The sequence below is a fragment of the Artemia sp. Qi Xiang Cuo genome, chromosome 6 (assembly GCF_049724085.1).
Source record: "Artemia sp. Qi Xiang Cuo chromosome 6, ASM4972408v1, whole genome shotgun sequence".
Taxonomy (NCBI): Eukaryota; Metazoa; Arthropoda; class Branchiopoda; order Anostraca; family Artemiidae; genus Artemia; species Artemia sp. Qi Xiang Cuo.
Window position 1 is genome coordinate 60,609,567 of NC_142799.1, and position 26,815 is coordinate 60,636,381.

The 26,815-nt window shown below is 35.5% G+C and overlaps 1 protein-coding gene across 2 annotated transcripts in view; it reads left to right on the top strand.

The window, feature by feature from the left end:
• The window catches only part of LOC148951478 (lethal(2) giant larvae protein homolog 1-like), a 333,083-nt gene that overhangs the window by 181,939 nt on the left and 124,329 nt on the right, over positions 1–26,815 (top strand). Inside the window, exons 14-15 of one of the 2 annotated variants that reach the window (XR_016141914.1) lie at positions 10,332–10,471; positions 24,869–24,985. Coding sequence is in view for 1 of the 2 variants with exons in the window: in XM_089090903.1 (XP_088947029.1) it covers positions 936–2,376; positions 5,245–5,442 (1,639 nt within the window). In the remaining variant the exon portion in view is untranslated. Of the gene's footprint in view, positions 1–935; positions 2,377–5,244; positions 5,458–10,331; positions 10,472–24,868; positions 24,986–26,815 lie in introns of those variants that run through there. The other variant, XM_089090903.1, reaches the window with a different exon arrangement.

Sequence of the window (26,815 nt, forward strand, 5' to 3'; positions counted from 1 at the left end):
CTAAACTTAAATTAATATTAGCACACTTCAGATTGTCTGTGGGACAGGAGTGACAAAATGATTTGTCGTTAATGAGCGCAGAACGGGAAGAATTAGAAGCAATCAGTTGGGACGCGATAATTAATAATTTTGCTGGGGCGAAAGTTAGAAATGTCAGATTTAAGTAAATGGAAATTTTTGTTAAATAATTGGAATAATATATGGAAAACTTATTTGTAGGAGACAGGGGGCGGGGTGCTAATCAAGATTTTTCCTGGGTGCAAGGGGGGCCAGAATCGCCTCTTCCATGAAGAAGAAATAAATTGAAAGGTGCCTTTTAGGCTTAGAAAGGCACATTAGATTTGCTGACTTTTTTTTTTGAGTAGGTAGGCCCAGTTGCATTAATTTTTTCTGAAAGCAAACGCTTTTGGAGCAGCTTATCCCATTAAACTTTTGTATAGCGGCCAGTAACCATGGTTACAAACACCTCAAGGGGAATTCTAACCCAAAATCCTGTGATCTTCTCATGATTTCTTTGTAAGTAAACTTATAAATTAGTTCTTTGTTGAATAATTATACATCCCCAACAAGTGTTACCGCTCCCCCCTCCTTTAAAAAGTCAGAAACAACAGAAAATTTTCGGTGCTAATTTGAACCCATTGTCAGAATTGTATTAAGCAGAAAAACTAAAATGATTGTACCAACGTAGCGTCTCCCAAATTTGTTTCTTATAGTCAGTGACAAAAAAAAGAGATCAATACACTTTAATCAAAATGGTGAAAATAGCATTAAGGTAACCAAGAGATAAGACTAAAACAAACGAAGTGAAATATATTGATTGTTTTTGGCTACTTTTCAAGGCTACTATTTGTCTAATATTTCAAGCAAAGAGGGTACTAAAGGTGAAGTTGAAATATATATTTATTTATTGCTTATCCCGAATTTTTTGCAAGCAGCGATGATGGAATTGGCAGTGGCCACGAGAGTGAAGTTTCTGATAAAGAGCAACCATGTGTGAACAAATCAAGACGACGATTAAATCGAGTTATTCCTCTACCATTTTTATCTGGAAGCTATAATCTTAGAGACGAAAATCGAAAAGCGTCATCTGAAGTTCGACAGTTTTATTCCAAGGCCAGAAGCAGAGAAGGATCAATTGAAGTAGCATCTGCGATGCTTGTTGGTCCTGCCTTGCACGAAGTGGAGGATGTAATTGAAAGACCTAGAGATCCATTAGCCACTGTTCTTTATGAAGATGGCAATCTAAGAAATACTATAAGGAATTCTCTCGTTGAGTATCCTAATGAAGAGAGAAAATCTCTTATGTTGGAAAAGCTATTAAATTTGAGGAGACATTCAGCATCTCTTGTGAGGCGGGATATTAAATCCAAAAATGACGGTAATGCACAGGAAATTAAAGTTTCAAGAAATAGGATCCGTAAAGCTCAATCTCTTGACCAGTCAGCCAGTGTTGATGTGGGGGAGATAACAGAGCAGTTATTAGTTCCCAGGTCGCGATCTCCTTTTGTTTCTCAAGACGCTGTTACTGAATTACAGTTGCCTTTAGCGAATCAACTTAGACCTAACATGTTTCCTGGTTCCAACACCCGACTACATACTCATGTGGAAAGTAATCAAGAAAGTTTAAACGAAGAGGAAAAGGTCAAGACGCGAAAATCTCTACATTTCTCCAAATTAATAACGTTCCTTTCGCTCGATGAAAACACCTTGGATTCAGAGGCGCCTGACGCAAACGTTAAACGAAGATCAGAAAAGTTACCTGAATCAGGGAAAAGGCAAGCTCGTCTGAAAGATGTGAAGAGATTTCTTTCGCTTGAACTAAGAGATAATGAAACAAGCCAAGTTGTAAATACAAAAAAAGGAAACCACAATGTTACCGAGTCTAAAAAACGAGGTCTGAAAGAAAACGTTGATAAATTGCTCTTTAAACAGGAAGGGACTGTTAAGAAGAATGACAAATTTAAAGAACTGTGTAATTACAGCTCCCCTTCCAAAATAAACAGTCACCTGACCTTTTCTTCAGATGATGAAGGTTCAGAGAGTGGTAACGAGAAACATTTTTTCTCCTTAAAAAAGCTGAAGCTGAAAAAGTATTCATCACATTCATCAGGTAATATTAATCCAGAGTTGTCAGGACCGACAGGTCGTCGTCCTTTAAAGTTTAGGACACTTGACCCTCGCAAGTTTAAATTGTTACCAAGAGATACCTTCCCCAGTTCGAGTGACGGTGACTCTTATGAAGGTGAATATCAACATCCACCAGGAAGACGCTTTTCGTCTCATAATGATGATTTGCCTCAGCTCTTTAAAAAATCACGTTTACCGGATTGGTATTGGTCCGGTGTTGACTTTCGCCGTATCAGCAAAATTCACAAGGTTAGATTACGTAGTTATATTTCAAGTGATAAGTACATCGTTTGAAATAAGTGTCAAGAGGAATAGCGTAATTTATTTTCTACTAGTTAATTTTAACGTCAATCCTGATATTGATTAACTTAACAAATAGAAGTTTGAAGTATTGTGGCCTTAAGTAAAGCTTTTTGTCAAAATATCTTCCTTTGATTCTGTTGAAATGTTTTGAATGGAGTTCCTGAATTACTTAAAAGAAATTTTTCTTAAAATTAATTTATTTTAATGTTCAATAACGGCTTTTATTTGCTTTTACTAAAATCGGTTATTTAGAAATTCCGTATCGGTTTGTATTTTATTTTCTACGCATAGATTAAGTGCCATTTTTCCGTTTTAGGTGTCTATCGAGGTTAGAAAATTTGTTTTTAAGATCCCCTAAAAAGTGTCTTGTTTTGTTGACACTTCTTGTCTAATATTCTTAGAGTTTCATTTTTGGTCTTTAGACTCTTTCATTTTTCCCTTTAGCCTTCCATATAGATGCGAGGTACATTTATTTTGCTCTTCCATGCTCATTTAAATATTTTTAAATCGAAGTTTTTATTGTATTATTTCCTAATTTTGTTTTTTAACTATTGTTTTGGTCTTAAAAGGTACTAAGATATCAGTTGAAAATGGTTTTGTTTCTTGCGAAAATCGTGGTGTCGATTTTCGCCTTTGAATTAGTTTTGTTAATGTAATTATAGACAGTATATTTCGGTAATTTCAAATAGTAAAAGACTTAATTAACTAGACCAGTTTAGCTATTTCATGAAGTTTATCCAGGGGGGGGGGGTCTACAACAGCAAAATGAACGAATGATATTTTATAGAAATATAGGAATGTATATATAATTTAAAAATTCAGGATAATTTGGGAGGACGGCTGGCAGATCCAAAGATGATCACTGCATAACACTTTTTTCAAGTATAACTTTGCCGCTCTATAATAGCTGGAATGAATCTTAATACACCAGCTATGAACTTTGTTGCTAAGCTCCTTTGAGCTATTATAATTGAGGTTTGAGTTATTATTATAGAAAAGGTAAAAAATAATCTTATTATTTAGAATAATTTGAAAGGAGGGGTGGCAGATCCCTAGATGGTCACTGCATAACACTTTTTTCAACTATAACTTGGCCTGTCTATAAAATAGCTAGAATGAACTTTGTTGCATGGCTTCTTTGAGATATTGTTATTACCAACTTTTTTTTCTTTTCAATACATTTTTTTTCTTTATTTTCTTATATTACTTATAAATTTCTTATTTATTTTCTTATATATAAAGTTTGAAGGAACAATTGTTTCTTTTATGCCTTTCTTGGAATCATATTTCCTTTCAAATCATTCTAATAAATCTTTCGACTTCTTGGAGGCAACTGGACTTTCTGCCTAGAAAGCACATTTATTTCCCTTTCCTTCAGGGTGAATAGTTCTTGTAAGATTTTCCTTAACGTCCAATTTAAAATAAAGGAAGAGAGAAAGGGGTGAAAAAATGTTGATTCAGAGCTTAAAAATTCATCTTGGTTTCAGCTCACTTAGCCACGTAGAGTTTCTAATCCTCTCTACTATCAATATTTGTTTTCTTTTGCAAGACTTTTTATAAAGGTTTATCAAATTGTGAAGTTTCGAAGGGCCAATAAACTATTCTAATTTGCTTAGTATGAAAGACTACACTTTTTTTTACTTACTATTCAATGCTCATGGAATAATACGGAGGCTATTCAGATAATCATTACAGTAGATACCTTTTGTAGTAGATTCTTAATTTTTCCACCTTACTCAAATCTTATTCTCACAAAATTTATTAGTTATGATTTGCTATCAGTGGCCACAAATCACGAAAATTAGGGGGAATGGGAAGGGATCAAGGCAAATCCCCCCTCTCAATTGACACCACTGTTTGTAATTGTGGATATAATCTGTAAAGCGGACTTTTGACTGTATAATAGAAGCCTTGAGAATATGTCTCTTTCCAGGTTCGTGCGTGCTAGTCTTTAATTGACATGACATAATTGACGCCTTAATGTGGCGTATTTTCATAAGCTAATAACATTATCCCTTTCCCTTTAATAAAGTACATAATTATTTTTCTTTTTTTTAAAATACCGATTTTCGCAGCAAGAAATTGCTTCTTTGGAATAATGTTATCTCCTTTATAGTGATAGTACAGAACGAATAAACCACCAGTATCGAAGCGTCTTTATCTACGTCACTGCAGCGGATCATAGGTTGATCAGATTATGAACATGCATAGTTAGGAACAAGCACGTCAATAGGGGGAAAGGGGTATTTGGAGCCCCCCCCTCTGCGATCCATAATTCCAAAAGTAGCCTTATTGACATATTTCTCTGAAGGGCTTATATTGCTCACTACTTAATACTATTTGTTTAATTGATCCCTTGTTGAAAAGCGACTCCACGTTAAATGGTTAATGAGGCACCTGGTAGTACCGAATTATATATGCCTAAGTTACGGGATAAATTCACCTTTTTGGCACTTTCTTCCATGTTGTCCCCGGATTGCTAACCACACTTATTCGGATACACACAAATGGTACGTGTCGTGCAGCCTGATTTAAGTGTTCTTCCATTAGGTTCTTCCGTTATGATAAAATCTAAGAAAATTCTAAAAAGAAGCTTATTCCACCTTGTCCCCTGAACGGATTGTTGTTCGCTATTTAATTTAGTTAATCAATTTAACTACTGTTGATACACAACTTTATGTTCAATACCTAATGAGTCACCTGGTAAGAGGAAATAAAATATACTTAATCTACTGTATGAATAATTTATCTTGTATTTATTGATTATTTCGTTGAAACATCTATGTATTTAAATTTATTTTATTATTTCTGTAGAAGCGGAATTCGAGGCGTGAGGGATCATTGAAACCGAGTAGACTATTTTCATTGGAAACTAGCTCTAAGCACGAACGTAAGACCAAAAAAGATCATGGAAGCTTAGCGAGCATCGGTACTCGAACTGAGTGGTTTGATGGTGAAAATGAAGACGGAAGAGATGGTAGCCCTTACAGGAAAGGATTCGTTCTTAATTAAAGAACCAGCTTTGGTTTCGCAACATTTACTGAAAATCAACAATTTCCCTTCGTTAATGCAATAGCTAATGAATAAAAAAGCACCAGATAGGTGAATTATCGAAAAATATTTTAAACTCTGACAGAAATCGGAAATATCCTGATATTTTGAGGGACCTCCCCCCCCCCCTTTCGGCGTACATGCACGTTCGCCTTTGCTAAATTTAATGTCTTTTGACACGCACTGGACTTCTCTGTTTAATAGTTCCTTATTCCTTATACAGTAATGTCCTTTGAATTAGACAATTCCTACAATTTTAATGACTAAATGTTAGTGGTGATTTTTTTTCTCGTCAAGAGATACAGGGTGGCGAACGCGGCCCACAAGTCTCACGTGCATAACACCCAAGTATCAATACTTTGCACCAGTCCGCTTGCGCAGTACCAACGCAGATGTGCATGTATGGCAGGTATTAGAAATTGTACGCAAGTAGCAAATTCGAACCAAGAGGATCGCAAAATTCTGATTTTAATCGACAAAGGGTGATTTTGATTGGCTGTCAGTGTCGCTTTGGCTAAAGGCATAAAATATCACTTTCCCTTTCTATAGCTGTGTACTTTTGAAGGTTTGTCAGTGGAAAAGGCCTCTGAGTACTTAAAAGTGATATCAAGTGATCATTTTCATCCAATCAGATACCGTTTCACTACCCTTGTTACTTAAATTCGGCACTTATGGTATAGTTTCAGATTCCAACCATACATGCGCATTGATAGTGGGCAAGTGCACGTGTCCAAAATAGTAATACTTGTGCGATCAATTTTAAAACGATGGTAACACTTGTGAACCGCATTCAACACCCTGAGATAAGAAATTGAGTTTTTGCTCAATTAAGATTAGTACCGAACCAGCTTCTCCTGAATCCTATATTCGTTCATGGATTTTTGTTTTGGTAATTTTCTTTCGGGTTAATTCTACTTCCAGATAATTAAAGCATTTTAATGTTCCCCTCTAATTAAACTACGGTAGCTACGAAGATGGTGAAATACTTAAGTTCACTAATTTGGTTATCCAATACTCGCTAATTACATTATATATTTTAAATAATGGTATATAATATGTAAGCTCTATTTACGAAGCCTTTTCATGGTGGTAAGATGTGATAAACTTGGGGAACATTATCTAAGTTGCAAAGGCTTAGCAACAATGTAATCAAATCCTCTTATTTAAGCTGATTATATTAGTGACTTGGAGGATTTAGGAGATAATTAATGATCCTATTATGACTAATTAGCAAAATTTCAAATTAACCATTAACTTTGATTTGAATTTCGACAGAAACGTTTCGATAAATCTGGTAGATTGCATTTTAGTACAATTATGGTGCCTATTATTAGCGTATACAGTAGAATAGGCACATCCGTAGTAGGTTAGGGAGTTTGGTTCTGTCCCCTGAAATATTCGGTTTCGCTGGTTTTTTTTTATATAGTTCTTTATATTTGGCATATAATATGCCTATCATTTTTTTTTTTCAAAGTTGTCCCCCATCCCCTGGAAATAACATCCTTTCCGAAATGAATTCTTGGTTACGGGCCATTAGCAGCAAGAACCATATTTAAAAGCAACTGTGTGCTTATTATCCATCAACATTGTCCTTTGCCTCAAAAGAGGAGCTTTTACAGTCACAGCCACAAAAAGTAAAAGGGTCTTAAAGTCCCAAGCAGTGGCGTAATTTCGTCAAAATCTTGGGGGGGGGGGGCAAAGTCGGAGCCAATTTTCCCAAAATCAAGTGAAAATGGCAGTGGAAACTGAAAAATGAGCCATATATGCTTGAATGTTTGAATTATGAATGCTTATCTTAGTTTTGACAAGATTTTTTGCCGAAACTAAATTTCAGGTGGGGGGCAAACTGAGGTCGGGTGGAGGCAAATTGAGGTCTGTATGGGACAGTTTCCCCCCTTCCCCATAGCAAATTATGCCCCTGGTCCTTAGGATAGTGACAATGAAATCTAATTCTTTAAATTGTTCAGGTAGAGCCTTGCACAACCATATGTATCTTTAAAAATTAGGATAAGTCGGGAATTCAGTTCTTAATGAAAAAGACTTCCTCGTGCAACTATGCTGCATAGCCGCATAGTTGCAACTATGCAGCTTTTTTGTAAGGGCTGACACCAAATTGAAAAAAAAGAAAGAAATTTGGGTAAGAAATTAACGAAAAATAAGCTTAAAAAAATACGACACCAAATAGATTACGAAGATATAGCTTTTCCATGAAAGTGTAGTTGTATTTGGCTATCGAAAGATCGTTATTTTTTTACAGAAAAAAAAAACACTGGGGAAGTTTTTTTAACTAGTTTTGCTTATTTATTTTTATGGTTAAACATGGCAATGCTGTTTAAAATGTGGTACTTCACAAAAAACCTGATAATTTTCAAACAGCTAAAATGAGAAAATTTAATTTTTTCTGGTATAAAAAGAACTAAGATGGGCACAGGGGCCAAAGCAGGATATTACCTAGATGTTTTTGCCGCTTATACACCATTTCAAGTACACGCTTTGCTTGACATCAATGTCTAGGCATAATCCTTCCTGATAGGTCCAAACTGAGGATGGCAAGAAAGTGCACGTGTGACCGAGGCTTTAATGCTGAACTTGCGCTTTCGACCTATTCTTTCCTGTGGGGGTCAACTGACGGAAATTAGGGGGAAGGAGACAAAAGGTGGGGCAATCTTTTTTTTTCAATGGAAGCACCAAAAAAGTCCTTTTTCATTGAAAACAGCAAATAAGAAGGTATTTTCAAAACCTGAAAATACCTTGGTGGGATCTTGGGTGGAATGCCTTCCCTCAATTGACGTTGCTGGTTGCAAGACAAAAAGGCCGCGAATAGTGCAAAATATTTCTCGTTGAATGATACCTTGCTCTTAAGTTTATAGTCTGTCAGGCTTTTCAGTAGTGATAACGTAACGGTGTTTACGCTTTATTTCTCGTATAGGTTAGTTCAGGGTTTCTCGAACTGAAAAAATAGCTCTTAAATTCCAATTTTAGTGTTGCTACGTATAAATTCTTCTCCAGAGCGTTTTAGGCTAAAAATGGCAAATTACTTCAGGAAAGCTTTGCTGTAGGACATCTCCAGTCTATTTTCATTTTTAATAAAAAAATAAATAAAAAATTAAATTTGTTAAATAATTGAATAAATTAAAATTAAATAAAAATTATTACGTATATAAAGGGGGGTTACCTCCTCCTCAACACCTCGTTCTTTACGCTAAAGTTTTTTAGTAGTTTTAAAAAAGCGTCTTATTGTTCTAATTAAACGACTCTTGTGCTTCAATAGTCATTATTAAAGAATTGGGACAAAATCCAAACTTTAGCGTAAAGAGCGAGGTGTTTAGGAGGGGGAAACCCCTTTTATGTACGTAATAGTTTCTGTTCGTTTTAAGTTTTAATGTTGCTCCTTACTTTCAGTTGCAAAAACTTGTTTTTTTATTTAATTTTTTGATTGTTTTTTAAATAATGCCAGGAATTCTGGCCCCACCTCCACGGAGACCCTCACCCCACGGAAATATACTCTAGACAATTCAATCCCGTTGAAAATTTACCCTGGACAATTACTCTCAACCACTCTTCGCGTAAAATTGAGACGGAAAAGAGAAAGCAAGACAAATAAAAATAATTTTGTATAAGAATTCTGACAAATTCCCCCAGTGTATCATTTCCCCTGATAAGTTCACTCCCTGAAAACTTCTCTCCCCATGGAAAATTCCCCCGTGGAAAAACCGCCAGCTGAAAATTTGTCCCCCCCACCCCAAAATGTATACATACCTTCGAACAGCAAATACTTCGCATAAGCAATAGGCAAATTTTACAACTTAAAAACATCCCCCCTAGGGATGTGGAGTGAGGGGTCATGTTAGATCCAAATACATCGTTATTTAACCTGTCAACTATGATGAACAAAATGGCTGTCTCAAAATTTTGATCGGACGATTTCGGGAAAAAGGGGAGGGGGCCTAGTTGCCCTCCAATTTTTTTTAATTTCTTTTAATTTCCGTTCGAATGAACCCTATCTCGATATTCTAGGGCTACTGGGTCGATACGATCACCCCTGAAAAAAGAGACATGCATCCGTGATCTATCTTCTGGCAAAAAATACAAAATTCCACATTTTTGCAGATAGAAGCTTGTAACCTCTACAGTAGAGTTTTCTGATACGCTGAATCTGATGGTGTGATTTTAATTGAGATCACTTGACTTTTAGGGGCTGTTTCCCCCTTTCTTCGAAAATCCGGAAAATTTTCTCAGGCTCGTAACCTTTGATGGGTAAGACTAAACTTAATGATATGTATATATTTGAAATCAGCATAAAAAGCCGTTTCGTTTGATATATCTATTGGTATCAAAATTCCGTTTTTTAGAGTTTTGTTTACTATTTAGCCGGGTCGCTCCTTACTTACAGTTTGTTATCACGGACTGTTTGAAAAGGGCATCGACAATTGCACATTTGCTTGTTTCAATAACATACCCACTTTATTGCATGACTGTCGATTTTTCATGGGATCATTCGATGTAATGAAAGTGTTATGACTGTTTAGCCAGCCTCCCCACTCAAACACATAGTTTTTTCATTACCTTGTGCTGTATTTCTGGGTCCATACATCGTTGTTTTTCGTGTAGATTTTTATTTTTTATTTTTCATTGAATGATTGGGCTTCGAAACTTGACTTCAAATGCTTGAACATAAAGAAAAAAGAACGAATCCTTTCCTACAGAAGACGTAATCCATTGCAACGAAGTTTTGAGTATATAGATGCCAGCCCCTCCCCATTCCCCTCTATCAGTACCACCCCTGATGCCAATTATGCTAGTAGCTTAGATTTGAAAGACACATCTCTGACCTCTTCAAACCTTTGTAGAACTGGTAGTCAAACCCCTGTTACCCCAACCCCTGCTGAAACTCGACCTGTTGAACGCCAAATTGAAGCTAGAAATAACGACGACTCGATGGCTGGCATGATAAGGTGTCTTCACTTGGCAACAACTTATATTGTTAGCGGTAAGTCTTTTTTTTTCTTGTAAGGCCAGGTCTGTTTTCTACTCTTTTTTCCGTTTGGCTCTCACAGGCTGGAATTGTCTACCCTTGCTTGCATTTTCAAGGCTACCTTATGCAACGCAAGGCTGCCACCAAGACAAATATTTCGATACCGCCAAATATATTATGTAATGTGTCCCATATTTGTCGAAAAAGGTACTACCTACTGAAATGGACGTTCAGTTCGCTTTTTATAGAAAATATTCGTACAACACTATAAATTAACTTAAATAGGTCCCTCAACCTAGATTTTAATATTTATTTTGTTATTTGTCCTATAGTTTTTCGTGCACTATGTCCGTGTATGCATTATTGCAATCCCTTCCCCAAATGAATTTCTCCCTTCTTGCCTGGGGTAGAAAGGGCCATATTTTACATATTGAGTGAATAATCACAGATTCTGGTTATTTTGGGCCAGAAACAAGTCAAAAAAGTTCAAAAATATTTTTTTTTATGTATTTGTGCAGGTGTCATGTTTCTATGGTTTTATTCCCCTTCTCGGGAGGGGGGATATTTAGTTATTATATCGGTCTACCAGTATTTATTTTTATTTTTTGTCAAGTTTTTTTTTTCAGTACGTTTTTTCCTAGTATTTTTTTTTTTTTTTTTTGTAAAATTTTTTTTTTGCCTTTTAGTTTGTTTTCTTAAAATGTTATGAAAACCAAAGTTTGGACCAAAACTGTTTAGGATGATGTTTTGAGCGATTATAAGGCCCAGTCACAAGATACATATCGATTTTAAATTTCTGTAAAAATCTTTTCTTTCCTTCCCTTTTTTGTGTTAAGTGGAAAAGGCTAAACCAGTTATCAAACAGTTCGTGGTAACGAACTGTAAGTAAGGAGCGACCCGGCTCAATGGTAACCGAAACTCTAGAAAATGGCATTTTGATACAAATAGATACATCAAAAGAATTACATTTTAATGCTGATTTCAAATATATAAGTTTCATCAAGTTTAATCTTACCCATCAAAAGTTAGGCGCCTGAGAAAATTTGGCTGATTTTCGAAAAAAGGGGGAAAGAACCCTTAAAAACTATAGAACATTATTGAAAATCACACCATCATATTCCGCGTATCAGAGAACCCTACTGTAGAGGTTTCAAGCTCCTATCTACAAAAATCTGGAATTTTGCATTTTTTGACAGAAGAAAGATCATGGGTGCGTGTTTATTTTTTTTTTTTTTTTTTTTACCAGGGGTGTTCGTATCGAACCAGTTGTCCTAGAATATCGTGGGAGGGCTCATTGGAATGGAAATTGAAATCTCTAGTGCTTTTTTTAAGTGACCAAAATAAACGGAGGGCAACTAGCCCCCCTCCCACGCTCATATTTTTCTCAAAGTCACCTGATCAAAATTTTGAGATAGCCATTTTGTTCAACATGTTCAAAAATATAATAAGTATGTCTTTTAGGATGACTTAATCCCCCGAAGTTCCCGGGGGGAGGGCTGAAAGTTATGAACTTTACCCAATGTTAACATATAGTATTGGTTATTTGGAAGTATACAGACAATTTCAGGGGAGATTTTTCCTGGTAGTGGGGGGGTGGGTGGGTCAGGGGTTATGTGGGAGGATCTTTCCATCAAGGAAGTTTTCATGGGGGAAGGGACATTGCTATGAAGGGGACGCCAGACTTCCCACCATTATTTAAAAAAAGATCATAAATTTAATAAAAAAAAAAAAAGTATTTCAATTTCAACAGAAGCAACATCGAAACTTTAAACGAACAGAAAATATTACATATATAATTGGGTTCACCCCTTAGTCAATGCCTCGCTCTTTAAGCCAAAGATTTTTTAGTACTTTCATAAGAGCTATTTATTCTAATTAACGGCCTTTGTGATTAAGCGGTCATTTCTAAAGAATTGGAACTAAATTTTAACTTTCGATTAAAGAGCGAGGTATTGACTAGGGGGCGAATCCCCTAATAAACGTATGAGAAATATATGGATATATAAGTTCGTTACGTTAGTTCATTCGTAAGTTACGAATATTTATTACTAATAAAAACGTTCGTAAATAAAATTAAACAGGTTTTGAGAAAGCCATTTAACTAAATAAAAGTAAGTTAATATGAAAATTTCGTTTTAATTATTCATGTACGGTGAGCCAAGATCAAAACCTGTATTTATTCAAAAACGTTAAAAAATTAAATAAAAAAACAAGTTTTTTAAACTGAAAGTAAGGAGCGACATTAAAACTTAAAACGAACAGAAATTATTCTGTATATGAAAGAGACTGTCCCCTCCTCAACGCCTCGCTCTTTACGCTAAATTTTGACTCTGTCTCACAACTTTATTTTTTAAAACAATAAAAAACTTTAGCGTAAAGAGCGAGGCGTTTAGGAGGGGACAGTCTCTTTCATATACAGAATAATTTCTGTTCGTTTTAAGTTTTAATGTCGCTCCTTACTTTCAGTTTAAAAACTTGTTTTTTTATTTAATTATCAAAGGAATGACCAAGGAGTGCGCAAAAAAATGGTCAAAGAATAAGATGTTAAACATGTAATTGTTCAAACTTGACTCCATTACGTTGACACTTTGAAGAAAACTCTACACAACCTAATGAATTAGGCCGACATCTTGCTTTAATTTACATCTAAATATACACCTAGCAAGCTCTTGTTTTTGGCGTGTGAAGCCCGTTTTTTGCGTTAAAAAGGTCGTATAAAACTTTAAAAGAAAGTGATCGGATTATATAAGACAGCTGAATTCAGGCTCTATATACTTTTCCCGTAATTTGTTTTATTATGCATACTTTTTGTTTCTTTCTGTTGAAGGGGTATCTGTTCCACACTGTTCACTCTTTGATCTATCACGAAACAGAATACTCGCAGTTAAAAAATATTTAGCAATTCATAGTGTACGATATGCCGCTAGATATAACACTTGTACTTAAATAGAAAAAGAAGAAGTGATGCAGTGTACAATATGGCCAACATGCATGAGGGTATTCGGCTACGCAACCAACCACGTATGGATTTTTTTTTTGGGGGGGGGAGAGGAGGAGTGTTGTAATGATAAAACAAAACATTTTTTTACTTAATAAGAAAAGCCCAGATATTCAAAAAATATAGGAGTTTGAAGAGGGCCCGGGTTCCATGGCAACCTCCCCCGCGCACTTCTATTTGCTCAGCATTATCTAAAACCCCCAAAAAGTAGCAGCATAAGCCATTACGCCTAAAAATATGTCCGGGACTAGGAGTTTCCACCAGAGTTTTCTAGGTGGTTTTTCTCTTTAGATAATAAGTGCATATTATCTTTCAGTCAAAAGTCTTTTGAAAGTCCTCAAAAAATCTAATTTTATTCGCAGTTACACAAGTATCACACCACAGAAACGCCAAGAAATCTTTTCTCCTTGTAAAAGTATCCAATCTGTCTTGGAAAAAGAGAGTTATTAATCTCATTTGAAACACGGATAAACTGAAAAAGTGGGAAACAGAAAGACAAGCAATTTCTTTTATCATAAAAAGAATTAAAGCTTAATCTCGCCCAGGATGTATAGTGTAATTTATCCTTGTCTTCATTTTTTCTCCTGTCTCTTAAAAAAGAGAGATGGGATTGCCATAATTAGAAAATAGGTTCTTACCTGTTCTCTTTTAGCCTTGTGTCACTGAATGAGGTAGAATCACAAAATGCCATGTTAGAAAGGATTCAATCAAAATAACTTGCTGTGATTATTATTATTGGTAGTTTTAGTGCTATTATATACCTTTGAATGAGATGACTTTTATTTTCAACTAATAATTACATCATACTTAACTGGCACTTACCACATTTTTTAAATAACATTATCAACAAACGTAGAATGGTAAGAACGTATGACGTTTTATTAAGCCACTATTGTGGCTTGAGCAGCGTCACACAATCTTTCATCATAAACCAAACTCATTCACTCTTCCTACTCTTTTCATACCATTCAATACAATTTAACTCTCCCGAATAAAAAAATAAAATAAAAAATAAATAAATAAAAAAAAATAACAAACAACAATCAAAAATATTTAATTCCCACCCAGCAAAAACTTTTTTAATCTAATTTTAAACTGAAACTAATTTTCTGACTCCCTAATGCTCTCTGGGAAACCATTCCACAAATTAACTGCATAATTTATAATTGCAAAACTAGATCAAATCGTACTCCTTACTTCTGAGACTAAGCTTTAACGACCTCTAGTCCTATGATGATGATAATCAGAATTAAACTTAAAAAATCTCTAAAATATTCAGGAGATAATCTATTAAGCACTTGGTAAGTAAACACTGATGGTCCCTGATGGTCCCTGATCTGATGAACATTTAAAATTCTAAAACTGATAACCTTTCCATATACTACTTATATATATATATATATATATATATATATATATATATATATATATATATATATATATATACATATATATGTATTAACAAAAATCATTCGATTAATGTGAATCAGTGAAGTTACAGTTTGGCGAAAAGATGTGTAAATTAATGTAAAAGTACCACTTATAGTCTTGTTGATAAGCTTTTAAATGGATGTAGCAACGTGTTCGTACGTAGTTTTCAGTATCAGTTGGCGCACCCAAAACTAATGCTTGGGAATGCGTTTAAATACATTACCAAAAGGCTTTTTATTAATGAGAAATATTTCACATATTGTGTTAATATTTATTACGAAGTAATACTTTTTACATTAAGTTGTGTATTAATACCGAGTAGATTGATGCTCTGCTTGGCAATAGGAAGCCCGGGATTTGAGTCCTACTTCTGTAACGTTGGGGGATTGACCTGTTGTCCTTCCCAGTAAAAAAGACCCAGAGACTGAAACGTTGATTTGTTGTCGTGTGTGCCATCATTGGCTTGTGAATAATATTTATCCTTTTGTTTATTAACACAACTGTAAACCTTTTCTATTCTTTGTTTTGGCTCAATACTCACTTTGATTACTTACGTTACAAAGTTATTCTTTACGTTACGTTACAAAGTAACGTAAAATTTTAAGTTACGTTAAATTTTAGGTTATGTTACCAAGTCATTCTTTTAATTTCCCTAAAGTTCCATATGAAAGGAGTACACGTGATTCCCGCCATAGAAGGCGAAAATAAAGTACTATGTTTAGTTGGTAACTTAGAAATTCAAACCATTATTGGTGTCTTATTGAAGACAAAAAGATATGCTTCTCTTCTAACAAAGGGCGTGAAATCCTGCTTGCAGGATAGTGGTAGATCTGGCCTCTTGTGTCCGGGGCAGAATCTAAGTTAGTGCCCCTTCCCCTGTCTCTCACAAAATTTTCAAGCCAAATTTTAACAAAATTTTTATTTATTAATTAATTAATAATTTAACATTTTTGAATTTATTTTCATTTTATTAATTAATTAATACTATATTAATTGTTTTCATTTATTTGCTGCGCCCTCTACTTCATTTTAATAAAAATAAATTTTCAAAATTACAAAATGAATATAACCATTAGATTATTTGTTTGAAATTTTGCGCCCCTAAAATTTCGGTGCCCGGGGCAAGAGCCCTCTCCGTCCCTCCCCTAACATCGCCTCTGTTGTTGGATTATAAAATGCTATTTGGGACCTCGTAATATGTTACTTTTGCTAATGATAAACTTCAGTATAAGGCTAAAAGTAAACAATAAACATTGCTGAATAGGAAACCTGGTAGTTGACTAAAAAGTATCCAAATTCATGTAGTAATGTTAACTTTACATGATATATACTGCACTTTTTTTCGAAAACTGCTTTAAATTGGTGTATAGTTGCGTAATTTTTTCAACTTCTTAAGAGAAAAAAGTAGCTGATGATATGATATCTTGGTTACGAAAGTTCCGAGGAACTGGACCATTTCTTCCTGTGCAACAGTTATTCCTGTAAAAGGGTCGGGTTTCAGCAATTCTTGGAAAATGCTCAATAGCATACTTCCTAGCCAACAAATTTAACAAAATGATACTAGCAAGGGTTAACGGTTCTTAAATGAAAATAGGACTAGTATTTTTTTTGTGCTTAGAAAAATTTACTTTGTCTTAAACTTCCGGGTCCTACTTTTATTAAAAAAAGAAATAAATGGAAGAAGGGTGGGGGGGGGGGGGTCAACCCGCTTTGATTTTATCATCAAGCAAAGAATCAAATTATGGGAAATGAAAAAATAATCCTGCCATTTTCTATTTCTTTTAATTACTGATTCCACTTGGTGGTGTAATACGAGGGTAAGAGATTTGAACGCCCAAGTAAGAAAATAGGGGAAGGAGAAAATGATTAAGCGTAAAATAAATATTCAAGTATGCGTTAGTATTGCCTTTGTATTTCTGTTTATGTAGCATTTCCTCATATCCCTGCGCTAGTAAAGTTTGCTCATTTGCAGTTATAGAAAAATACTGGCTCTTTATTGTAGGCAGAGCCGTACCCAGGATTTTTTTTGGGGGAAATTTACACAAAAAAAAAAACTAAAAAAACGCATAAAAAATTAGTTTGTATCCATTTTTTTTTACGTTGTTACGAACCAGACAAACATTTCGGGAAGGGGGGGGGTTCAAACCCCCTAACCCCCCTGGAGACGACCTTGATTGTAGGTACTGCGTCTCTGATTTGACGTTAAGACAACTTGGCCTCGACCAGTTCAGATAGATTATGTCATGTTTCGATTCAAGTAACATCTATGCCTTTTCTTGAGTGACGGTAGCTTCCCAATGACTTACGATTACCACTTTTGTGTCATTGTAGCATTTTCTCTTATTCGTATGCAATTCAGTTCTTTGCAGTTACAGGAAATCATTAGTTCTTTTGTTGAAATATTTGCTGACCTTTAATTTGTTTTACATGTGATGCTAGCAGAGTGGAAAATCTTTAAAAGCTTCTTCTTAGTTCCATCCCATATTGTACTGATGCTATGCTCTCAAATGAAAATTGTAATTTAGAAACATAAAGACTACTGATGCTTGCATGTTTCGGAAGACTTGTAAACTCTGCTTTCATTGCTAAATCGTTTGATTGTGGACAGACAATTTCCAAGATATGACTGGCGAGATATTATTTCAACTAGAACGACTTCTTGGCTCGCGGTAATTACAATTAATTACAGGTTCAAAGAGATGACGAATAGAAAAAATTCAAGTTCTGATTTTGCTGTCGGCCAGAGGCTATTGGCTATTATTTGCTATCTGACTGACCGTATTGACCGACTGGCTGACTAACTGCGTTTCAAAGTGCTTTCTATTGATATAATTAGAGAAAGGATGAGATGGCTAGGACACGTTCTGCAGATGAAGGATGACAGATTTCCAAAGATAGTCCTTGTCGGTTAACCGTCTAGAGCCAAATGAAAAGCAGGTTGTCCTAGAATTGGGTGCGAAGATGCCGTAAGGAAAGATTTAAGGGAAGTATGAACTTCTTGGGAGGGTTTAAAGAGGGAGGCTTTAAATAGATTGGTATGGAGGAGGATTGCGTTGGCCTCCGACCGCTTGGTGGTGCAGTGAATTTTTAATAGTAGTAGTATTTGTATCACAATGTATAATGCTCTTTGTAATTTTTTAATGGCTTATTACACTTAATAACATTATCAAATTTAGGGACATCTTCTCATATTCGCAAAGTTGATAATATTTTCTGGAAGGTTCACTGCCAAACTTTAAATTTTAAGATGACATTACTATCATTTTGACCTATAATTTTATAGTTTAGAAAGCCGAATGGCCAATCGATCTCATTCGATTGTATAATGGCGAGACAAGGAAGCAAGAATACCGTATCTTAAGTTGGTCGTGGAGGCAAATGTTCATTGCCAAACCTTAATTTCATAAGAGGTGTTCTTAGACTTCGAAAGGTAGAAAATTCTCGGTCTTCCTCAATGAGATTCTTAGTTAAGCCAGTAAGTGTCAGCAGCAATGATGTTTTCAGGATTTGCTTGTTAGACGGCAGTCATTCTAACATTCTTTTAATTATAAACTTTGCTGCCATCCAAAACTAGAGGCCTTGTCTTTCTTTTACAATCTTAGTTGCCAAATTCGGTTTCTCTTGAAATTCCCACATTCCGCATTGTTACTAAGATAGGTAAAACAGCAAAATTCAGATAGGCTAAGCAGCAAAATTCAAAATTTATAATCATGGATTCTGATGAAATCGTTAGAATTTGTTATTTGTAATACTACTCTTCATGAATATAGCTAAAATGGCTCCTGTGCTCATCATTCATTATGGGCAAAATTTTATCTACAAAACCTATATTCCGTTGATGACTGTGTATTTTAGCATCCATCCTACTCCGTATTCCAATGCAGAAATTTGGATATTTGAATATAGAAATATCAGTTCTAGCTGAACTTTATCATTATCAGTTTCAGAAGGGTCAAAATGAATACGGTCAATAATTGTATTAACAGCATGAAGTAATAGTAATGCTCTCCAATCTAGATTGACAAATTTTTCGTTTTCTGCGAAGAATCTAATCAAGACTGAAATCTTAGATTGTCTTGGAAAATGTCTTAGATATAATCAAGACCTAAATTTTAAGTTAAAATATTAACATGTGTACCAACGTAAATTTTTTTTTGTTAAATAGGGTTGAACTTCAGTGTTAGTAAAATTTAATGCTTCTCTATGCTTCTCCAAATGTAAGCGCAATTATCCCTCCGCAAATGCAATAAGTTGGTAAAGACTCAATTGAGGAGTATCTCGACCCGTTTACGCTTGAGGCAGACTGAATAATCTCTCTCAATACAGCCCTTTACGTTCTGTAACATCCCTCCTTAATATCTTTTCATCATAGTTTGTATGGTTTTATCTTTGTTCACTCTTTTTCGAGGAGCCTTTAGGGACCTTTCATGAATCCCGGTGCAACAAACATATTCCCTAAAAACGAGAACTAATATCAGCAATTATTTCATCACCAAATATTGTGTAGTCTTTTCTTAAGCTAATGTCTCCAGTTCTTGTCCCTAAAGGCTTTCTCCTCATCTAAGCTCAGTACTAAACACAAATCCTGGACTCTTTCTACGAGATGATTCTTCTATTGCAATCAAAGCCATGAATAAATCTTCGTTTTGAATCTCTCCTCTGTTGGTTTTAAGCTACGTTTTAATGCATGTTCAGCAAAAATTCCTTCTATAAATATGAAAGTCCATGTAAGTCTGATTTTTCACTTTCTTAGGTATGCAAGTCCAGTTAGACAAAGATGTGAAGGCCACTCTTAACGGCAAATGATAAATATAGTGACAAAATTAGCTTCCTGATTGGTAGAATTTGAAATTCCTGACACGGGATTCTAGACTCTAAAATTAGATGTCTCTCTGCAACTCGTTGTAGCCAAGCACTGAATTTCGCGTGTTAACGGATACTGCGTGGGTACTGATTTCTGGACAGAGACGTATCTAGGAATTTAAGTCTAACTTTACATGCGGTTGAACGCCGGTTTATGAACTCTCAAATCAGCCTCTAAATTATTCACACGCTAACCAACAAAGAGTTTGTTAAAACATACATTTTTGATTCAATGAATATCCAAGCAGTCTTACGGAAAATGTTCAGTTTAGTTTCCAAGATATTCCTAGGTTACCTAAGGTTTTAATGATTTTCTAACCTTAGAAGCTAAAGTTTTCGATCTTCTAATTCTAATTTGATGAGAAATTTCTCAATGGCATTTGATACATTAGAGGCTTTGAAGATACTTGAAGTCTGATTATTCTAAGTAGGTCGCCTATGAATAGATAAGATTAGTTGTAAGTACGACATGGGCCTGGACTAAGCGCTATTTGTAATGTTTAGAATTGAGCACAGTAGTACTGGAAGTTCTCCCATATATCTCTATTTCAGCAGCATCCTCTATAGCTCAACTCCTATTTTAGCAGCATGGAGACGTGTTTAAGTTTTAATTGAATGTCTCCAAATTGTATTTTCGATTATGTTTATTTTATTTCAAACTCTGTTGAATAGTACAAAGAGTTGTTAAGAGTTACCATTCTTGGAAGAATTTTTTATACGGCAACTGGTCGTTCGAAAATTTGTTTTGATAATTATTCCTGTCTATTAGTCTCTTAGTATAGTGTGTTAGTTTCTCTCAATTTATAAATTTTTTACTTACAACAAGCTTTGTTCCAGACAAATTGTAAAATATCCTAGTCAAAAAGATCAGAAGGTCCCCACTACTCCAAAACCCTGGTCGGGATAAGAATGATGGCATACAGTAAAAGATCAATGAAAAGCCTAAGAACATTCACAGCCACTGCTTGAGCAAAGCGAGGGCCAAGTTTGTGACGTGGTATATTCCAGCGACTTTCTTAGTGAAGCGAGACATCCCCACCTAAGGAGCTTCTTTTTATAGCCATCAACAAAAATAAATAAAAACTGAAGCATGGCTTTGAGATTGATTATGTTTTTATTGAGTAAACAGCTTAACAGTTTAAGGTATTACCTTGGATTTCAGTTTTCTAAAACTATAGAACTCCCTCCCTCCGAAGAAGTTGTAAATACGGCCCCTTCCCGCTTTCAGGCACCAAAGTTAATAGAGCCGCCGAGGGTTAAAGTAAGTATATTGCAACTACCCAGTTTCCAGATGTTGAAACACTTTTTTTCAGGTTGAAAGAGGACAAGTTCTAAAGAATACTCAAATGTAGTGATTTTTTTTTCCAAAGACAAAGCTTTTTTTTATTTATATTTGCGAGTCTTCTTGGACGTTCAAATCGGTCAAGCATCCCACTTTTAAAAAGGAATTTTACTAGTCATTTATCAAACTATGCGGTTAAATTCAGCTTCGGTTAGCCCGATATCGAGGGTTAATAACTTGTTGGCATGCTGCTTTGTTTCGGAACTATTGATTTTTACCCATTTATCCAGACTTCAGACTGTTCAAAGATGCATGAATCTTGAAGTTTAGAACACTAAGAGTGCCTTTGGATCCTGAACTACGCTTGTTGACTATAGTTGGCATGAATACAGACGAGTTAACCCTGACTGTAGCTCTGTCAAGGTCCCATTTTCGAAAGATTGCTTCTATGTCAGTAAGACAAATGTCAGGCAAATTTTTTGGAGGAACTTAAATGGAGTCCTTTTAAACGCCATAAATCAATCTTTGTCAATAATTCTAAAATCTATAAACGAAATTCTCGACATCCTTTGCTGACTATGCGCTGGCTGCTCAGTGAAAGGATTGACGAAAAGTCAACTAGAGTCCAAGGGTAAACCAATCAGAGCAACTGTGACTAGGAGGGGAGAATGCTTGGAGTTGACTATAGTTCAGTTATAGTCAAATAAAGTACATGGTCTGAACAAACTGCATGAGTCAATTATGTTTGTCCAAAGTCAAAGGACTTTTTTCCTCTTTGTAGCAATAACTTTAAATTCTAACTGCTATCTGGGAAATCCATATTAGTTGGAAGGGTTGACTTTTTGCCGTTTATAATTTTCAATTGACCTGAGAAGATTGAGCTGCGGAAAAGTGTTTCCAAGCTTGTGTTGGTTTATGATTTAGATTGGATTTGTGCCAGAACTAGAAACTAACGGATTTTAGTTATTGAAATAAAAAGCGAGAGGTTTAATATCCCAGGAATATTTTGATATTTATTTAAGGCTGACTAAATAAAATTATTAAAAACTTTTTAATTTTACCGCTACTGATTATCCACTGTCTTATCACGCTAGCCTTTCCATTCACATGTAGAGGACAAAATTGAAGATTGCAGAATAGTGTGCCTAACTAGCGTCAGGTCAGAATAGCGTGAGGTTGTGCTCACCTCTGAGCTCGTAAATGGTATTTTTCGCACCATGTCTTCACTCTTTTTATAGCCTGGACTTTTTTGGGGCTCCACCTGTCCCCCAGCCATGTCAGTCAGATCTCCAGAATCCATCGAAAGCCGAATGGCCATATTGGCACTACATATCACGTTCGAAAGTGATTTATTACCTAAGTCTTTTGAAGCAAGTAGGGACTGCAAATTTTCAAGTTATCTTCATAGATGCCCGTGCTTTCTGGGAAAATAGGGAGTTTAATCACTTCTTAGCATTTACTCTCTACGTCTTCCATTCAGACCTTTGAGTTTTACACACTACCTACTAGGTTTGAGAAAAATTTGTTCTCAGTATTTTGGGTCGAGGGGCCAAAATGTTCAGTAGGTAGGTCAAACTTGATAACAGCCAATTTCCTCTTTGGTAATAATGTTCTGTACCTTGGAAGATTAATAAAAGTTGATATATCAGTTTAACGAATCACACACGTTTCTTTTTACGGGGGAGTCAGAGCATTTATATGCCAGAATGAATGAATTACATTAATTGGGTTGGATAAGGTTGATGTCAATTAAGTCATGCTAGCCCTGACTAGCCAGATCAAAGATCGGCAGTCATGCGGAGGACTTATATGAAAATTTCCTGTCACCTTTGCCATTATGATACAATTCAAATAATTTATTTGAATTGTTACTCTTTTTAAATCTTTACTTTTAACAATTCTGTTTTATGCTACACGATGAAAAAACTTGAAGAAAAGTTTATTGACCTCTAGCGTGGCATTACTAAATTGGGAGTTTAGAATTTAAATTTAGTCATAACCTCGTTTTGTCGAAGAAACAAGGGATAGTGCCAAAAAGGTCCTTGCGTAGTGATGTCAATTCAGGAAAATATAATGCAGGGTGGGAGGGCGAATATGTATTTTCCAAATCTAGGGAGGTTGAAAATTTCGTTTTTTTTTCAATTTTTTCAGTGAAATTACCGAAAAAGCTATCTTTCAATGAAAATACCAAAACAAATATTTTCAAAATCTAGGTTGGGGGGGGGGGTAAAAATCTCAGAGGGTAAGTGCCCTCCCCTCCATGCGAATTGGCGCCACCGGCCTTGCGTACTACCTGAAGTACCATGTATACCACTCGTGGCGCACGTATCAAACATTGGGAGCTCCTAACTTTGATCTAGGGCTGTGATTTAAATTGCCTCCAGTTTTGTCGGCCAGCAAAAGGGCAGCGCAGAATTTAATGCACTGTAGAATAGAGCAAAATCACGGTATGAGGAATAGTTATCTTTTAACTAATATCACTAGTCACAATGAATAATATCATAGGTAATATCGAAGACCACACTGCCTTTCCATGACAATAAATAACAGTCCGAATAGGGAAAAATCCTTTTCTTAGACAGTGAAAAAGAATAAAGAAAAAATATACTGGGTATCTTGATCATATGTACAGTGACCGTGATCTGCAGAAATAATGAATAATGTCAAAGATCTCTATTCACTATGAATAATCTCTCTTTATGATCTTTATGAAAATAACCGCTGTTTTGGGATTTCACGTTTAGTCAATCAAGGAAATTTGGATTTTACTGCTAGGCTACTAACAAGGCGTTTTATTTTGATAAGTTGTAAATCTTATTAGGTATACTTCTGAAAGTATAGAGGCTAGGAAATGTCTCCTATTACCATCAAATTGTACTCAAGCTTATTAGTCTGTTAGGAGGATCTGAGCATTTGTTTTCCTTATGAATTCAACGAAAAACGCTACAACGAACTGAAGCAAGACTGAGAATTGCCATAACTCACTCCACTACCAAAACATATTCAAACTGGGCATCAACGGAATGAAAGGGAACATTCATTTTTTTGTTTAATGTAATGGAAAATCCATACAATGAACTCCAGCAAGGTTAGCAGGTTTATTATACAGATTACCTTGTGATCACAAGAACTTATATGCTAATTTCACTTGTTTTGGGACATGGTTTTGGTACTGGTAACTAAAATTTTTTACGGGTTGAGGAGGGGGGGGGGGTGGAATATGAAAAAATAGGTGATGGTAATATGAAATATGTAATTAATTATGGGAAAAAATGAATAAGATGTCGAGAGTTTTGGAGAAAACGATGTCGTATCCCCCACTCCTTCTGTTTGTTCCTGCCTTACTGTACTAATTAGTTCTGTTTCAAATTGGAGGTGTGAAGGTATAAAGTTCAGACTTGTGTTCTTCATTGGCTTGTTTGGTGCTGAATACTTTCAGCTGTATGTGCATGTGATTGCGCAGGACCGGAGACAGAACTAACAAATATAACAGTAAAACAATAGAAACAAAATTTCTTCCATCGAAATATCATCACTTTTAATACCATTTAAGTCTTCTTAAAGAAAAAAATCGAACCAACTCCATAATATTATCTAATCTAGAAATTGCTCAACACATTGACTGAGCAAGTTCCTAATTTGTTTCTTTTTTTACTTTTACAAATTCTTTCGGGCATCATTTTGAAATCCTTCATTTAAACCGAGACAACATGTTCCACTTTCATTTCGTTATTCACAATCTCTAAGCGTTGTATCCAGAAGCGCCGATCAGAGCGTTGTAGCCAGAAAAAAGGCTTTATACCTTGTTTTATGATATTTTTATTCGTTTTTGTTGCAGCTGATAGCCCATCTCCGACACTCTGGGCTGGAACCAACAGTGGAGCAGTGTATATTTTTACCTTGGACATACCAAAAGAAGATAAGAGGAGCCAAAGCTCTGTCGTTGCAACTTTAGGTAATCTCTTTCTAATTTTATTCCTGGGATCTTTGTTTAGTTGAAAAATTTCTGAAATCAGTGTTAACAGAATACCCTGTTTCAAAGTCAGCGCACTATCTAAAGAACAACTTGTGTCCCATGTACTTTTTTTTCTGACTAATTCGTATTGAAGACGGTGGCTATTGAAACTTGGGAGGGCGCTTACCTAGTCTGAAATTGAAAACTCTAGTACTCTATTGACGGAGTGAAACTTATTAGAGGGCAAACATGCTTCCTCTGGTTCTCTTTTTCCCCCTGGGCATCCTTGAACCTCTCCCCTTTCCTATTTTGTTGGATATAACTTTTTACATAGTCTTTATTACTCGAAACGATCAAGAGGCTCAAAAATATGCTCTGGGGGGTACATAGGCCTGATATACGTAGCTCCAAGGGTAAAGACAATCTCTTGCAGTTGGCCAATTCTTTCTTGCTACATTTTAGTTGAAAACGTGATCACACCTTGTTAAAACAGTGTTCTTACAAGGAATTTAAATATGAATGATCGGCGGTAGAAGTTTGGCCGAGACCTTCAAACTTCCAGTACCCGTGTATACCCCTGACGGTACCGAATCAGAATTTCGATACAGCTATTTCATCAGTATAGTCGAAATGTCCAATGATTGTGCCTCCAGGGATGACACAACTTACGCAGCTCCAGAGGCAAGGGCCATAGCTTATGCAAATTTTAAATTTTCTGATATGTTTTAGTATAAATGGCAAAAAAATACAAGAGGAAGCATCAGTTCTACCTAAGCCAAAAAGTGATTTTCCTTATTTTTGAAGGCGTTTGTGGGGTTTTCGACAATGGCCATTCCAATGGTGCAGTTTTTAATTCGTGAAATTTCATCAGTCTTTAAATCGTTTACTGTAATTTTTATTTACAGGTTTTATAAAAAGTAAGTATTACTTAATAATAAATTTGATAGATAATATCCTTGTCGATGTATAATATATGATATAAAGCCATGTTTGATTTATAATAATATTTCCGGTTAAACTAATGCAGAAAAATTACATAATGTTTGACAACCTTGATTTATAACCTAATAAATTTTTGTTGTTTGTCAGCCAATAAACCCAGTAATCAAAGATCCATCGTTCAAGTCAATTAGAGTTTATCTTGATCCAGTTTGATGCTCAATCACAATGGAAAAAGACAAGTAAAAAATTGGAAACTATTTTTGTGTCTACTCTCTGCTTTGATCAAGCCAGAGAGAACGGGGTCTTTCGGTGGTCGTTCTTTTGTCAGGCGCAGACGTAAACAAAGCAATATACACAATTTGAACAAATCCAGGAGGAACATCCAGGGTTGTGACCACTGCCAGGCACGTACGCATGCATTTTTTCGGGGGGGGGGGGCCAAATCCTTCAAACCCTTTATTATGTGAGAAAAATCAGAAAATTATGGAAAAATTAAAAAAATCGTGAGATTTAGGGGGGGGGGGGCAGGCCCAGAGCCCCCCCCCCTGCGTACGTCCCTGACCACTGCCTCTCTTTTGCTTTTAGGAACTGATAGGAAGCCTAAAGTAAGCTATGTAATGAACGGGCTTGATTCTCTTAAAATCTCTATAGGCAAATAAACATTTTTTTGGGGGGCAGAGGGGGGGGGGAATAATAAAAAATTTATAATTTGAATAGTAAGTGCCCGAAAATGTGTTAAAAAAATAGGATTTCGGGTGAGGGGCCTTGTGTTTGTTGTGTTTTTAAGTTATTACTTTGCGTTTCGTAAGTAAATTAATAAAATATCTTCCATTCTATAGCTGTAATTTGGAAATATGCATAGATGTCTAGGGAAATAAGGGGCCGGTG